This window comes from Antechinus flavipes, chromosome 2 (genome assembly GCF_016432865.1).
Source record: "Antechinus flavipes isolate AdamAnt ecotype Samford, QLD, Australia chromosome 2, AdamAnt_v2, whole genome shotgun sequence".
In the NCBI taxonomy this organism is placed as follows: Eukaryota; Metazoa; Chordata; class Mammalia; order Dasyuromorphia; family Dasyuridae; genus Antechinus; species Antechinus flavipes.
Genome location: NC_067399.1, coordinates 339,432,118 through 339,447,924, shown reverse-complemented (window position 1 = coordinate 339,447,924; position 15,807 = coordinate 339,432,118). Strand labels below are relative to the sequence as shown.

At 35.2% G+C, this 15,807-nt stretch overlaps 1 protein-coding gene across 2 annotated transcripts; it reads right to left on the bottom strand.

Moving 5' to 3' along the window:
* Nucleotides 1-888: 888 nt before the first annotated feature.
* EIF2S1 (eukaryotic translation initiation factor 2 subunit alpha) lies at nucleotides 889-15,797 on the bottom strand. 2 transcript variants are annotated; one of them, XM_051977866.1, is made up of 8 exons: nucleotides 15,145-15,797; nucleotides 11,584-11,825; nucleotides 7,204-7,283; nucleotides 4,817-4,968; nucleotides 3,485-3,591; nucleotides 2,661-2,758; nucleotides 2,186-2,329; nucleotides 889-1,428 (listed from the first exon to the last, which is right to left on the bottom strand). In XM_051977866.1, the coding sequence occupies exons 2-8, from the start codon at nucleotides 11,822-11,824 to the stop codon at nucleotides 1,303-1,305; spliced, it is 948 nt and encodes a 315-aa protein (XP_051833826.1). In that variant the 5' UTR covers nucleotide 11,825; nucleotides 15,145-15,797; the 3' UTR covers nucleotides 889-1,302. The 2 variants fall into 2 exon arrangements, with proteins under 2 accessions (XP_051833826.1, XP_051833827.1); XM_051977867.1 differs by lacking the exon at nucleotides 15,145-15,797 and adding an exon at nucleotides 14,592-14,693.
* Nucleotides 15,798-15,807: the final 10 nt, after the last annotated feature.

Below are 15,807 nucleotides of genomic sequence, written 5' to 3'. Positions count from 1 at the left end.
CAAATAAGATCAACTTGAATTTTATGCACGTGCTTCAAGTTACCTTCTAAAAGGTCTACATGCTCCAATAGTCTGATGACAGAGATTGAATCTATGATCAAAGAGATCATACAAAAATATCCAACAAGTGACAATGCCACTTATTTCTGTTTTTTCCTACCTACCTTTAAAAGTAGGCAAAATGCAATAAAATTAATAATCTAAATTCTATTAATTTCAATTAGCTTGATCTCAAAGGGGGAAAAAAACCAATGAAATATACTGCCATCAAAATTTGTAATATACAAATTATTCCTTTTTGGGGAGTTGCATCCCTTTATGATACATCCCTAATTATTTTTCCCCATTAAAAGGTCACTCCAATTTTAAATATTGTAAAGACTGAATTCAACATTCGTTTGAAGTTCCAATCAAAAATATTTTAAAGGAACAGCTATCCTTTCACATTTTACTAATTAAAACTTACAGGCTAATATCAAGTAAAACGATACAAAACGTAGATGATGATAAATCATACCCACTTTCCGATCATTATTTTCAGGCAGTCAAAAGGTAGAGTACAATCACTTATTTGCATTTTAAGAACCATCATCCTAAAGGGTCTCAAATGCCTAAATCTTTTCATGCCTGGTATCCAAACTACAGCAGTCTTACTGTGCGATTACTACTCATTTCTGCTTTTCTCTTGAAAGAATATTGCAATGTTCTCTTTTTCTAGCAGAAACTTTTTTAATCCAAAGAGTTAATCCTTTCTTCTTTTATTGAAATATGATCCAAAGGCCAGTTGCTCACCTACCCAGATATTTTTAACTAGATTATTAACTTCCTATTCCCATTATACTTTCAGGAGGAATGTTTTCAACAGGAGTGAAGAAGGAAGAAGCCTAATTAAATATCCCAGAAATTTATTGAATGTTCGTTTGAATACAATGAATGTAGAAAGATTGGAATTGTTTGCTTTTGATGCTCCTGGTAAATTTCAAAGAGGCACTAAATGGGAGGGGCTGCCAATGGGAAGTAGACATGGAAAACCTCAGGCCCAATTATGTGAATGATCTCAGTTTGTGAGGTTTTAGTCTCTAGTGAAATTAGGCCACTCCCTTCAAAAGAGCTCAATGTGTGAAGGTAGCCAGCATTTGGGAGGGCATTTCACATGCTGGTCTGTTGAAACATTTAAATACTTTGAAATACAAAATATTCAGCTTTGAAGTTTTCAATACTGGAAAACTCTGAAGTCTAGGGTGTCTAAGGCCAGGAAGGGCTGGTCTGTGTTCCTCCAGTCATACACCTTTTCCCAAAAAGTTAATCTTCAGCTTTGGCTTCCATTTCTTCAGCATCATCATCTCCATCCACCTCAGCATTTTCCCTTTCAAGCCTTTCCAGTTGTCTTGCAAGCTCAGTTTCATCTGTGTCTGTGACCACTTTGGGCTGTGGAAGGAGGATTAATATATTACACAAAATTTAAGATTCAAGTTAATGTCTAGTATCAAATTCTTCAAAATGGAAACTGTCATAATAATTGCCTTACAAAGTATTTGACAATTTCAAAATCAATGCTAATGTTATCAACAGTTACAAGAAATTTTTGAATATTTTTCAAATTAAAGAAAAAATCCATCACTTAATATTTTACTATACTAAAATATAAACATAACAACTTGTAAAAATTAGCTGCTCTAGGAAATCTAAAATTCCCACCAAAAAGTGATAAAAGTTTGAATTTCAAACTGAGATTCACAGCAGGAATTGTACAATCTCAGCTTTTAGAGATATAAGAGAATTCAGAAATTACATAAATCTAATCCCTTTATTTTCAGATTAACATTTCTTTTTTGTTAAAAATAAGAAGATAACTTGTACATGAAACCCCAAAGGAGAAAATGAAGTTATACATAACAAACTCTGGAAATATTTATTCATTTTCCCTCCTAAAAGGCTATTTCTCCATCAAAAACAAAACACACCAATTAAGAAGTGCTCTAAGAGTAATTTTTCTTAATCCAAAGTCCAAATACTTGTAGTGTTTGATTTTAACTTTTCAACTTTTGCTAAGTCAGGTATAAGTTAATTTTATTAATAAGAATAGCCATAATGCTTAATTTGCCACCAAAAAAATTAAAAACATAATGACATATAAATAAACTAAGGTCCTAATTAAGAGCCTTATGCATAACACTTCTCTCACCTCCATTTGAACATTGAAAACACCCCTCTTCTCCTCAATCTTTTCTTTGATGACAGCCATAGCCTGATTAAGGACAGAAAGGCCCTCTGTTCTCTCTAGGGTTGTAGTGGTCATCACATATCGAGGAGGTGCTATCAGATTAATCTAAAAGAGAACGGAAGACAATTTCACTAATGCTGAATGAACACAATGAAAGCAAACTCTTCATAGTATAATTATATTAGGTAGATTATTAGTTTTAGATTTATATTTTAAAATACCATTAGTTTAGAAACATTAGGACCTAGTGATGGACATCTCTTTTCACAATCTTACCTTTAAATAACTGCCTTAAGAGAAAAAAAATTTTTGTGACAATCACAAACTCATCTATGAGATTTTCATAAGAAATATACATAAAGTAAAGATACTGCTTTCTTATAAAGAGAAAAGAAGGATAAGAGCAGACTTTATATATGGGCTGGGTGTTACTCACCTTGATAGGCATGTTTTCTGTGGAACAATTCAAACCTGCTCTCAGAGCTTCTTTTACAGCATCAATACCTTCATAACCATAACAAGCTACTTCAATATCTAAGAAATAGATAACAAAATGTTCAGTGTAAACTTTTTAAAATCTGACATAACGGATTTTCTGTATATGAACCCTCATCATACTTCATTTATTTCAACTATACAGCAAAATGGAAGCTACACCATTTTGTAATCTCATTATTTATTATTCTTCTCGCACAAATTCTTCCAATAATTAAACTATTAAAAACGTAAATTTAAGACATCACTTTGAGTTTGCTGAATAAAGAATCATAATAGACTTAATTGGTATGATATAACTTTGGTATAAATTTACTTTGTGAAAATTCAATATCAGCAAAATAGTATATTCTAAATATTCTTTCCTGGAAATGATCAAAAGACTGGTATGTTTGCAAGTACTTTTTCACTTTACATTATTATATGAGGCAGTTAAGTGGCACAATAGATAGAGCATTGATTCTGGAGTGAGAAAGACAAGAATTCAAACCTAGCCTCAGATGCTTAATAGCTGTGTGACCCTAGATTAGTCACTTAAGTTCTTTGCCTCAATTTCCTCACATAATACCTATCTTGCAAAGTGGTTAGGAGCAATTGAAACAATAATTCTATGGGTCTAACAATGCCTGGCACAGAGTAAGTTCTATATAAATGTTAGCTATTATTCTGTTTGATTATACAGAAACTTTTTATCAGTAAAATTCATAATGATGAATAACAGCTTTCTTACTGAATGCAAAATCTTAAAAAAAAAATCTTATTTACCAGCTCGAATTTTGACAGCTTGTGGTGTCAAGCGCCTATTTATGTTATCAATCAGCACTCGTCTTTCATCTTCATTCAAATCCAGTCCATCCAGGATTGAAGGGTCTCTGAAGTAAAATTTAAAAACTGAATATGCCAATATTGATTTGTATTATTACATACAAACTATTAGAAACAACATTTCTAGGGGTCTGAGGAAGATAGGTAATTTCATTAGGAATTTCCTAATTCTTCTATACTACCTGGCATAGTGACTTGGGATTTATATGATCATGTTAGCTCCCCAACTCAACAAACTTTAGTGGATCTCTACTGCCTCTAGGATCAGGTTTAAACTTCTCTACTTGATACTTACAATCCTTTCCCCTTCCTACTTTTCTCTTTCCAATCTTCTTCTACAAGTATCTCTTTTTGCAGTACTTTTCTTGCTCTCTCCAGCTGCTAAAAGTAGTCTCCTCTCCACCCCATTGTGTCTATTATTTATGTATGTTGTTTGTGCCTTAAAGACAAAGGCAATCTTTCTAAGCAGTATGTGGTATGTAATAAGCACTATTTATATGGTCATATATAAAGACAAACATTATTTCCTTAAAAAGTACATGAGAAATATGGACTGTCCAAGGGACTGAAAATAGAAAAAAATTTTGTATTTCATCTTCAAATGAGAACCTCATATACATTACCCGAAGTATTATTTATCTACTTGAGTGCAGGAAGGTACTAATGATAAAACAGAATAAAAATACCAGGATTCATATTGAAAGCATCTAAATTATCTTGCAACTATTAAAAAAAACCCACAAACTATTTTACTAATTTAACAATCCATTCTTATTGTGGATAAAAGAATATAGATGCTCTGGAATGGCACCTCAAAGATCTATGTGGTTATAGAAGAAAAAAGTCCCTAAATTTTTTGTGATTATACTTTAAGAAATTAATCTAAGAAAGGTATTAAAAAGAATTTTATTAAACCAAATGGAAATATAGTTTCAATCTGTACTTGGCAATATCTATGGTGTAGAAAATCTTTCCACTTATGGTGAGACATAGAACATAAATGGGTTATTAGCCTTGAAATAAGGAAGACCTGGGATTCAAGTTCTTACTCAAGAAAATAATAATTATGTGATAAAGTCACTTAACTTCTTAATGCTGCATACAACTGCCTAAGATTATAAATTATAAAATACTTGTTGATTTGCATCAATGGAAAGAACAAGATTTTACTGTATTTTAAAATTATTAAATGTTGGTTACCAGGTGCATTAAGACACTGCCCATCCCCTTTCTACTAAAGTAGAAATGCGATTTCTTAAAAAAGATTCTTACGAGACTGCATGTTTAAATGCATCATAGGCACCATATCCTGGTCTCTTGTACTTGTCATCAAAGACCCAGGCAGTTCTCTGGAATAGGCTCTCCAGCTGCTCATCCTTACTGTACTCTAACACCTCGGCAACATGGCGAAGGATGCTATACACCTGGAATCAAAAAGATAGGTTTAACAATTTGAAAAAATGCTTATCTGCATTACTATTACTTTGTTTTTTAGACTGTGTTAATTTCCTGGTGATCTTGCTCCACATTCTTCACTCTCTTACCCTGTTTAATTTATAAATGAAATTCAATTAAAACTATGTGAGAGAGAGAGAAAAATGTATATAAATAGAATATGTATATACCAACGAGTATATCACTTCTAAAGTATAATTCCTGCTTCTCTTCCCCCTAATCTTCCCTCCCCTGGAAAAAATAAAGAAAAACCAGGTAAAAAGTTTTTTGTTTTGTTTTTAGGGAAGGGGGAAAAAAGATTCTGGGCCTGTGATTAGTGTAGACCAGGGGTCCTCAAACTTTTTAAAAAGGGAGCCAGTTCACTGTCCCTCAGACTGTTGGAGGGCTGGACTACAGTAAAAACAAACACTTTGTCTTGTGGGTCTTTGAATAAAGAAACTTCATAGCTGTGGGTGAGGGGGATGATCATCCTCAGCTGCCCCATCTGGCCCACGGGATCCCTGGTGTAGACCAATGGTGTCACACTCAAAAAACAACAAGACAAACAAACAAAAAAGAATCTTGGAGGCAGCTTTTTGTTTTTTTTACTCTGGTGTAGACTACTCAAGAAAAATATACTATGACTATAATGTTTGATTTTTTTAAATGTAGAACTCAACATTTTGTTGTTGTTCATTTGATTACATAGCAATTCAAGTCCATGTATTAAATCTATGTCTGCATGTACTAAAAGGCTGATATCAAAAGGAGTATTATTTAGAACATGCATTTTCTCCATGAGAAAGAAAATAAACTTGAATGGTTTTTGTTACTGTAGGAGAGATTAATTCTTCACATTGAGACTAATAGGATTTAGGGATGAAAAGGATTTTATAAACCATCTAGTACATCTTCAGTTTATGAATAAAGAAGCTCAATGAAGTTCAATCATTCCCCAGCATCACAAAAGTAGTATTAGGTAATAAACTAGACATTTTTTCACCATTAATTTATTAGAATTTTAACATTATTTTAGAGAGGGCATGGGACAAATGAGGAATTTACTTCTGAAATGAGAATAACCAAAAAACCCAAACCCAAACCAAAACAAAAACTCAATTAGCAAGTACAAAAGATAAAGATCCTAGGAAAACGGCAGGAGGATACAATAGTACAAACATGAGTAGAGAAATTTGGACTGCAATTGGCAAATGTTAAAACTAAAATATGGAAATGATGAAGCATGCATCAATGGAAAAGAATAAGACTTCAAGGATCCACGTGAGTATTCCTCAAAACAGATGGCATTACAGCTCCACTTTTTAGTAGACAGTTTCATGAGTTGCTATAATGAACCCAGAGTAACCTACATATCATCCTGAGGCCTCTGAGTTAGAATTTTAGTGAAATGAATAGTAATAATTGGCATCTATACAGCACTGCATAGTTGACAAAGCACTTACATACTACGTAGTAGAGCCAGGAACCAATCTCAGGTCTTCTGACTCCAAAGTCAGTGCTTTTAATCTACCTCAAGGCTTCTCTTGGCCCATGACTAACATGCAGGGACACTTCCAGAAAAGATTAAAGGGAAGGAAAAAAAAAAAAAAAAAACAGAAAAGCAAAAAACAGCAATTACAACAAACCAGTCTACAGATCCATTGCTGTCCTTCCAAGCTCAGAGATCTTGTAAGCTGTTACCCAAGTCCTACTCCTCCTTAAAACAAAAAGCAAGGATGTATCTATGATCCTTAACCCCCACCTCCCCAAAAAAAGAGCTAAAAGGAGCATAAACACATCTAAAATTCTAGAACTTACAGAGAAAAAGGCTACCTAATTAACAAAATTAGAAATCACTTGTAATTAAATTGGCTAAAAGCTATTTTGGAATAACTTTCAACCATTAACTTTTGGAAGTTATTCCATTTCCTTATGCTGGATATAAAATTGTTAAAGAGTACATCATTTCTAAGAGTCTCCTTAATATCATAAATGCTCTATTGCTCCAAGAAGATACTTTGATAATTTTTAAGTCAACAGCAAACCTAGGGATATGTATTAGTCCTCAATCTAAACAATGAATATTTTCTTGAAATTAGTCTTGAATTCTTATTATTTTAAAGTAAAACATGCCATCAATCATGTATGTTCTCTTAAGTTATGGGAAGGCAATTTGGTTGCACAACACACTAACTTCAATATTTGTCTCCTAATATTAAACTTACAGTTTTAGATTTGGTGAATTTGTCTTCACATTTGATTGCTTCTTCTGGAGAAACTCTTCTTTTTGACAAATCGATATACCCTGATATGAGGAAATTAAGAAAAATTAGGATTTCTAAACAATGGAATTATTAACTTTCGCTCTCTCAATATAAATATTTAGAATTTGGAGTCAGAGGACTTGAAGTTCAATTCCTAGCTCTTCTTAAATGGATTAAAAAAAATCTAAGTTTAAGGTTTTTTTTGGATACTCTAAAACCTATAATCCTATGAATACATTGTTAATCTAAGAGTGCCTCAACTCAAATTGAAATTGAGACTTTACTTACTCCTCCCATGCATATTTCAGGTTGTTAGCTTCAGAACATTATTAATTACTAGATGAAGCTTTGCTATATCTTGAATATCTCCTCATAAATTAGATCCACACTGATCACTCCTTGCTTTGGGCCCATCTGAAAGTTTGATATACATGTATTCATGTAAATCACTGGAGAAAAAATATTGAGAAGGATGAAGTAAAGATCAGTCAGTAACAAAAAAGATTTGTAGGCCATATATTAATTAACAATCTTTAGGAATAGTTGTTGACCAATCTACTTAACCCTCTTGTATTTTCTCCATCTTCACTAAGTTGTTTTTTATTATGATTTATCCAAAAATTACCAATGGCTACTAGTTTACAGAGTAATGGTCAAATTATAGGTAATTCTGCTACAGCTCAATATATGTTGTGCAAAATTATGTAATAACAAAGCTTAAAGAAAAATGGTTATAGAGAATAACATTCCAAAACTTGTTAGTGACACATTAAAAAAAACGAGTACAGTTTTATAAAGTTTTATATTTTAAGTGGTTAAGAAATACCTAAATAAAATAAATGCCCCAAACTGCTGCTCAGTCTGTAGCATAAGAGAAGGGAATGGGATTGATGTGCACCAGCCTCAATTCTTTTCTATTCAGTTTCTACTACACCACCAGAATATAATATATATATATATATATATTATAAATATATAATATTAAATATGGTCCTTTACTTTGACAAACACCTGAAGTTTGCATATAGAGGTATAAAAGCAAACTCAAAATTTGTGTTATAACTAAAAATATTTAATGTGTCACTCACATTGGAACAAATTCATCCTTTTGAAACAAATGTTATAGCAGAACTGTAATTTGCCAGGAGTTAGAGGTCCTTAAGCACTCTCTCATTATTTCCTACCTGTGTATTATTTATAATCTAGCCAAGCCATTATGCTTCCAATATGCCCTAAACTTTGTTCTTGTACTTTTACCTTTACTCAAGTTAGAACGTCTTCTCTTCCCTCGAATTCATTTTTAATTTCCATTTATCCTTTAAGGCCAATGCAAGTTCCACCTTCTACAGAAAATCATTTTTGACTCAATCTTTGTTAGTAATGACCTTTTTCTTGTATTATCTATGTATATACCTAATTCCCATTTTTTTTTTAGATCCGAAATGTCTTATCTTTCTTTGTAGCATAGTGTTCTGCATAAAACAGGCACTTAAGATTTTTGGTGGATTGAACTCAAAGGAAGCAGTACTGGCATTGCACAGTTTTTTCTTAGTGAACCAATATTAATTCAGTGATTACTGCCTTCCCTTTCTAAGTGCTAAAAAAAAATCTATCCATTTAGATACACTATGGATACACTTTATCCATAAAGTGTTATGTAATAACAATCCATTTGATTTTGTTCAGATGTATATATCAAGCTGATTTGTCACTTTTTGAATTTATCTGCTCTTCTGAAAATTGAGACATTTGAAGAAGCTGAGGCTGTGTTAGTGACTAGATCAACAATGCAGAGTTGGTAAATGGAAATGCTAGAATGCAACTTAACCTGATTTATCATTCAGCATACACACATGAAAGTAATAAAAATAAAAAGCTGTCCAAGTAATCAAAGACAGTGGTAGTCACCTGAGAGGAGTTACAAAGAAAAAATTATACTCTGTTGTTAGTTTTGCCTTAGGGAGAAAAAAAGATCAACTAAATAGTGACCAACCTATCTTTTTAAACATTAGGAAGTGTATAATAGAAGGAATAAAAAGGGCAAGTCTGCATTCTGTCCTCAAAGGATGTAATATAAATTATCATCTCGCTTTTTAAATTTAAAAAGGAAAGACAGAGGCTTATTTTATAATATCAAACAATCACTAATTATTGAGTACCTACCTAGAGGTACTCAATAATTAGTGATTGCTTGATATTTCCTTTACTCCAGCAGCTTCTGGCATAAACAGCCTTTCTACTTATTCAAGACCAAGCTTTCTATATGTAAATCCTTGATCACATATTCCCCTTCTCAATCAATAACTTATAATTACAAACATGTCAAAGTCTCTCCCACTCTGCAAAAAACTAACCTAACATTCCCTCTCAGAAATTACTTTTTACATCTATCCCAACCCTCTACAATCAGACTTTCAATCTTATAACAGATTACAAAATCACCAATGATAGCCAAATCTAATGATCCTGTCCAAATCTTTTATTTTCCTTGCTTTCTCTGCAGTGTCTTATAGTATTAACAATGCTCTCCTCCTGGATTCTTTATTTATTTATTATATTATATTATTATGACTACTTACTCAAGTAAGGCTAATTTCATAACTCCTAACTGTTGGTAAATTCCAAGGTCTTGTATTGGGTCCTGTTCTCTCATTTCTTAGGGTACGAGGTGATCAGATCTCCCATGATTTAATTATCACTGCTATGCAGACAACTCCCAGAATTATGCATGTATCCCATTTCTTTATTGGGTTCCAGGACTGACTTTACTACTCCCTATCTACTTGACAACTTGAACTAGAAAGCTTGTCAATTTAAATAATATTTAAAAGTGAATTTATTCTCAAACCCAGACTTCTTTTGGATTTTCCTACCTCTATGCAGAATACCAGTATTCTTCCATTTATCCAACCAAGTAGAAGATGGCAACCTTCTTCTTCCTTTTCTCCTCACATGCTCAATAAGTTTCTAAATTGTGCTGTTTCTACTTCTACAACATTTCTTGTACCAATATCCTCTTTCTCTTCACATCACACAGTGAGGCAACTGGGTGGTGTAGTAGATAGAATGCTGGCCCTAGAGTGACAAAGCCCTGAATTCAAATCCAACCTCAAATACTTACTAGCTGTGTGACACTGGACAAGTCAGTTCACTCAGTTTGCTTCAGTTTCCTCATCTGTAAAATGATCTAGAGAAGGAAGCAACAAACCAATCTGGGATTTTTGCCAATAAAACCTCAAATGGGATCACAAAGAATTGGACACAAACTGAACAACACAGTTCGGGCCCTTATCTCACTTATTGCAATAGCCTCCAAATTGGTCTCCTAGCCTTGTTTTTCTCTTTTCCAAACCATCTTCTACAGAGATGTCAAAATGATTTTCCTAAAACAGTTTTCGTCCTGTTACTTTTTTACTCAAAAAAACTTCAATTGTTTTTTATTACTTACTGGACAAAACAGAAACTCTTGTCACCTTCACAAATTGGTTCCCATCCTAATCTTTTGGTCTGATTAGACACTATTTCTTTATACACAGAAGCCTTCTTAAGATTTCTCATTTATGGTGCTCCATTTCCACAGTTCCTGGGCTTTTATGCCTGTGACAGGTTGAATGCTCTCATTCCTTACTTCTTTCATTAAAGCATTCTTTTCTACATGAAATCTTCATCTCCCCATATGCTAATTAGCACTTTCCCCCAAATCACTGTTTTATTATATTTTATACTGATGTGTACAGCTTGTATCCTCTTGCTTAGAATATGCTTAATAAATGTCCTACCCAACAAATATTTATTAAGTATTTACCAGATGCAAGACAGTAGGAATACACAGGTGAAAAATCAGGATATAGTTCCACACAAGGGCTTGGGAACTGTATGAAATCTGCATAAGTATAAAGATGGACTTGTGATGATTGCAGAGAAAAGATGCAGGCAGTTTTCTAGGAAAATATGAGTATAGAGAAATAATTTTCAGTTGAAGTAATTAGGGACAACATCACAGATTTAGTGCCAGCTAAGATGGGCCTTGAGGAAAGATTAGATTTTTTTTTTTAAGAGCAAAAATGGCAGGCAGGGATGAAAAAACAGGCATAAAGAAATAAGTTAGATGGCAAGTTGTGACAACAGAACCTACGATTCAGGACGGCTATTCTTTAGTTATCATCTCCTTAATGAAAGGGAAAGATTATTAAAGGAGTCAAAAGAAACATCATAAAATACTATTAAAAAAAAAACTTGACACTTTTTACCAGAAGTACACAATTTAAAAGACTGTTGACTATTAAAAAATCACAACTGTCAAAACAAGAACGATTTCCTACAAGTTTATTTTTAACTTACCTTTTTCTTTATCCACTCTAATAACCACCACACATTCATTTCTGCCAATTCGGATGAGTTTATTAATGGAGCGGATACGTCTTCTAGACAGCTCACTAAGAAGAATCATGCCCTCAATATTGTTGTATTCCAATAGACTGACATATGCTCCCATTTCAGCAATGGACCGCACATTGACCATTACCACATCTTCCACTTCAGGAAATTTGTGCTGGTAGAATCTACAACTTAGTCCTGGCATTCTGCAATTTGAACAAAAGAACCAACTTAGTGCTCAGATGGAAGCCAACATAAAATTTAGAAGTTTAAGAAAAAATGGTGAAATGATTTTATCTTGCCACTGAAAAGAAAAATGTGTTTCCTCTTTTACTTTCAAATTTTAACCATTTTCAGAGTAGCACTGTCAAGAACAAATTTCACTTCTAGTTTTGCTAAAAAATTTTTGTAGAGCATGGGTGTGTCTTTACCAGTAGTTTCAAGGAAATATTGTAAAAAATAATTAGTATCTGTAAAACACTGAGAACTAAGGATGAAAGGTACTAGACAGGAGTAAAGTACTATAATAATACTCCACTTTAAGCAATATCAAACGATGGGTAGGGCAGCGTTGTTGTTATAAATATGCTCCCATCTTTCAAGAGAGTAAAACTAGAAGTACTCTTCCTTCAGAGCAGATACAAATAAAATTCTTATTTCTTTTTTTTTTAAGGATATATATTTTAAAAAATTAACCAAAGAAAACTCCCTCATTTGAAGCTTTTTTTTTTTCCTGAAAACAAGTGTAACTGTCTATTAAGAAGAGCAGAGGAAAAAGCTGTGATAACATCATAACAAGTAATTAAAATGTTAGACACATAAAAGAGCTAGCTAAATGAAGTGCCACCCCCCCAAAAACCCCCAAAATCCCTTGAATGATTGTTACTTTTTTCTATGAAGTTCTTTTTATTTTGCCACCTGAATTTGTTTATGCATCCATATTGTGATCCCATAGCCTCCTGTAATTTTTCTATACTCAATACCACAGATTCAAACCTATTCTCTTCAACTTTAAATTTTGAATACCACCATGACTTCCACTTTTCTCATTACTCTTTAATTGTAAACACAACAAGCTGTGGTCCACCCCCACCCCCCCAACACAACTAACCCAGTTTTTGTAAATAGCTTTATTATTGAATAAAATTAAGGTACTGCAATTGTAGGGTTTTCTTCAGGCTTCTTCTCTAACTTGAGGAAGATAAGAACTAAATCACATGCTAATCTTTGTTCAGCTTTCAAGATTGGGACTAAAATCATCTAACCAAACAACACATTCCACTTAATACAGTGAAAGTCTCTTCCATATTATTTACAAAATCTTCTTTGGTTACCTGTTTTCTTTTAACTATTCACCCTAAATTTCATAACATTTTTCCAATTCTTATGGCATTTTACTTTTCAATCTTGCTTCTTGCTCCCGAGAATTAGCCAATTTCCCTTTCTGAATATCCTTTGGTTCTCACTGCAACACATTTGAAATAGTTAAGTAACTATCTCTGGAACCATTACTTTCCTAGTCATATTTTCCATGTTACCACATCACTAGGATTACTTGTGGACACTAGAGGGGATACTGAAGCATTTGTGCTATTTCAATGGTGATAGGTCTTCATAACCTAAGTCTGTCTAACTATCTTTCACAAATAATATTAGTTTTCTTAACACTTATATACGTACTTTCTCATTCAAAAATTTTAAATGGATCTCTATTGTCTGTACGATAAGTATATTGTACTGTTAGACCCTTCAAAATTTGACTTCACACTCTTTTCAAGTCTTATTTCTTATTAATTTCTGAGTCCTGGACAAACTAGATTACCAGGTATCCCAGAAGAATTCATGTAAGCCACACCTAGAATCCACTTCCTCTTCACCTCTGTTAAAATCCTTTTCTTCCCAGCTTGAAATGTTTTCTCCCTCAAATTTTCTTTAAGAGTATTCTGCTGGATCTTTCCTCTGTCCCTATCACACTGTACCTTGCATACAAATTACTTTTGTATTTGCTGCATTGCTTGGAGTAAACTTTTTAAAGTTATGTCCCCTATACAATGAGTTAACCCACTGTAAAATAGATTAAGAAAAAACAATTCTCAAATGGTTGAAATTAAGATAGTTCCATTTTTGAAACTTCAAACAGTTTCAAGGGGTAAAGAAATTATATTAGACATTCCATCAAACTTGAAAATGAAACTATTTCTTACACTACAAAACCTCATGCAACATTAAGGTCTTACTATGAAAAAAATTGTAAAAAGGAAAAGTTCCATCCCAAAGGAGGCGATATATGTCCTACCAAAGGAAGAGAAAGGGAGAATGTGTGTCTATGTGCAAAATATATCAGTTAGGGACTGGACATATGATTTTACTGATATGATGAAATCCTGAACTTTTGTCTGCAACTTCGTTTGAGATGTGCTCAGAACCCAGAGAAATTAAGTAGCTTGTTCAGTCACACAGCCAGTACGAGCAAAAAGGTGGCATCTGAATTCAGGTTTCTTGGATCAAAGGCCAATTTTCTATCTTACTACACGTAAGACAAAATAAATTCCAAGTAATTTCCAGCCCATTTTGAAGGAAGATTTTCGCTGGAAAAACTTTTAAGCGATCACAGACTGGAAACCCTATGCTGTGTTTAAATACAAAACTGAAAATGTAAAATTCTAGAATCCAAAAATTAAAGCACAACCAACTTTATATCAACTTGGATCACTTCACCTGGAGCCTGTTTTTCATTTGTAAATTTAGATGAACAAAATCCCTGAGGTATTTTTCCCATGAGATTTCTGATTCTAATGAAAAAGTAACTTAGTCCTTCACCATTTCTGCTTAACTCTACAAACTAAGTGTGCTTTAAAATAAAACAGATTTGCTGTATGGGATTTCCAGAAACCGGAAACCTGGTCAATGAACGTCTCATTCACGTTGCCCATTCAAGATCTGGAAGTGCTTTTCTCCCAGCCCCTCCGTACTTTCAGATGTGGGACTGCTCAGTCCCCGAAGCTTGCAGCAGCATGGGATAGCGGCCTCGCTGCACCGCCCATGGTCTGGCGTGTTCTTCAGAGCGGGCGGAAAAAGGAAGAACCCGGGAAAAGTAAGAGATGATGGCCCTGGCACACAAAGCCCGGAAGCCGGCCGGCCCAGCAGACCCGGGTGCTGGGTCATCATTCCGTGAGGTCTCCGTGTGGAGGAAGTGGGGGTGTCACAGAGCTCCCCAGACGCAGCGGCCACACCCCCCGTGGGGCCCTTCCCTGGAGCCCACGAGGCCCGGGCGGCCGCAGCCGAACCGTCTCCCTCCCAGACCCGCCTCAACGTGAGCGCCTCTCCCCCTCCCCACGCAGCCGCCTTCGCCACGCCATGAGGCCAACGCGGCTGCCGGTGCGGGGCGGGACGGGGCGACTGCTTCCCGCGCGAGCAAGGGCCCGACCAGAGAGGATGGCTGGGGGTGGCCGTCCCGGGGCTTCCACTCTCTTGCCTCTCCTCGTCCAAGGGAATGGGAAGGAATGAAAGAGAGGAAGGAGTCACCTGAAATATGTGTGTGAGGGTCCCGAAACAGGTCCCCGCGCCGATCTCTGCACTCCAGGAGATGCCCAGAAGTCGGGCCGCACCAGAACCTGCTGCCGCTGCCGCTTCCCCTCAGCGTGCGTTGACGCCGGGCCTTCTGCGCCTGCGCGGTCACCCCTCACCCTTTACGCAGGCGTCGACGTCGGCGAGACCCTTTTTTTTTTTTTTTTCTTTATTTAACCATAGAGTCTTAGTCTTCCCGGGAGGGAGGGGGCGCTGGGGAAGTGGTTAGGGTGCTGACCATTAGGAAAGGGGAAAACACACATTTCCTAGCTTCTGCTTATTTTCTACCAAGGAAATCGCTCAGAACGGGTGTCAAAACCCGACTCCCTTTCTTGAATTAATGAACTGCTACCAAAATCTTCCCGACAGTAAGGTAGCACTGTGGGGAAAGTCGAAGCAGAAGCAGATGTTATCTTTTTTTTCTCTCTTCGCCCCGCCTTTTCATCACACAGGTTGTCCTTAGTACACTCGCCGCGGGAGGAGGGGGAGAATTAGAAGGGAAGGGTCAAAGGCGTTTGAAGTTTCTTGTTTTTGAGTTGTCCGGACTGATCACTAACATCCGGGAATATTCTCACTTCCCCCTTTTTCCATCTTTCCCCTTCTCCCCCCCCCCCCCCTCCC

What these genes read in the sequence shown, in the direction of transcription:
- EIF2S1 (XM_051977866.1), bottom strand. Translation starts at nt 11,824, where the DNA reads ATGCCAGGACTAAGTTGTAGATTCTACCAGCACAAATTTCCTGAAGTG. An exon ending in TAGAGTGGATAAAGAAAAAG is followed by an intron (nt 7,284 to 11,583) that starts GTAAGTTAAAAA and finishes TCCTCATATCAG; the next exon opens with GGTATATCGATTTGTCAAAA. An exon ending in AGCTGTCAAAATTCGAGCTG is followed by an intron (nt 2,759 to 3,484) that starts GTAAATAAGATT and finishes TCTATTTCTTAG; the next exon opens with ATATTGAAGTAGCTTGTTAT.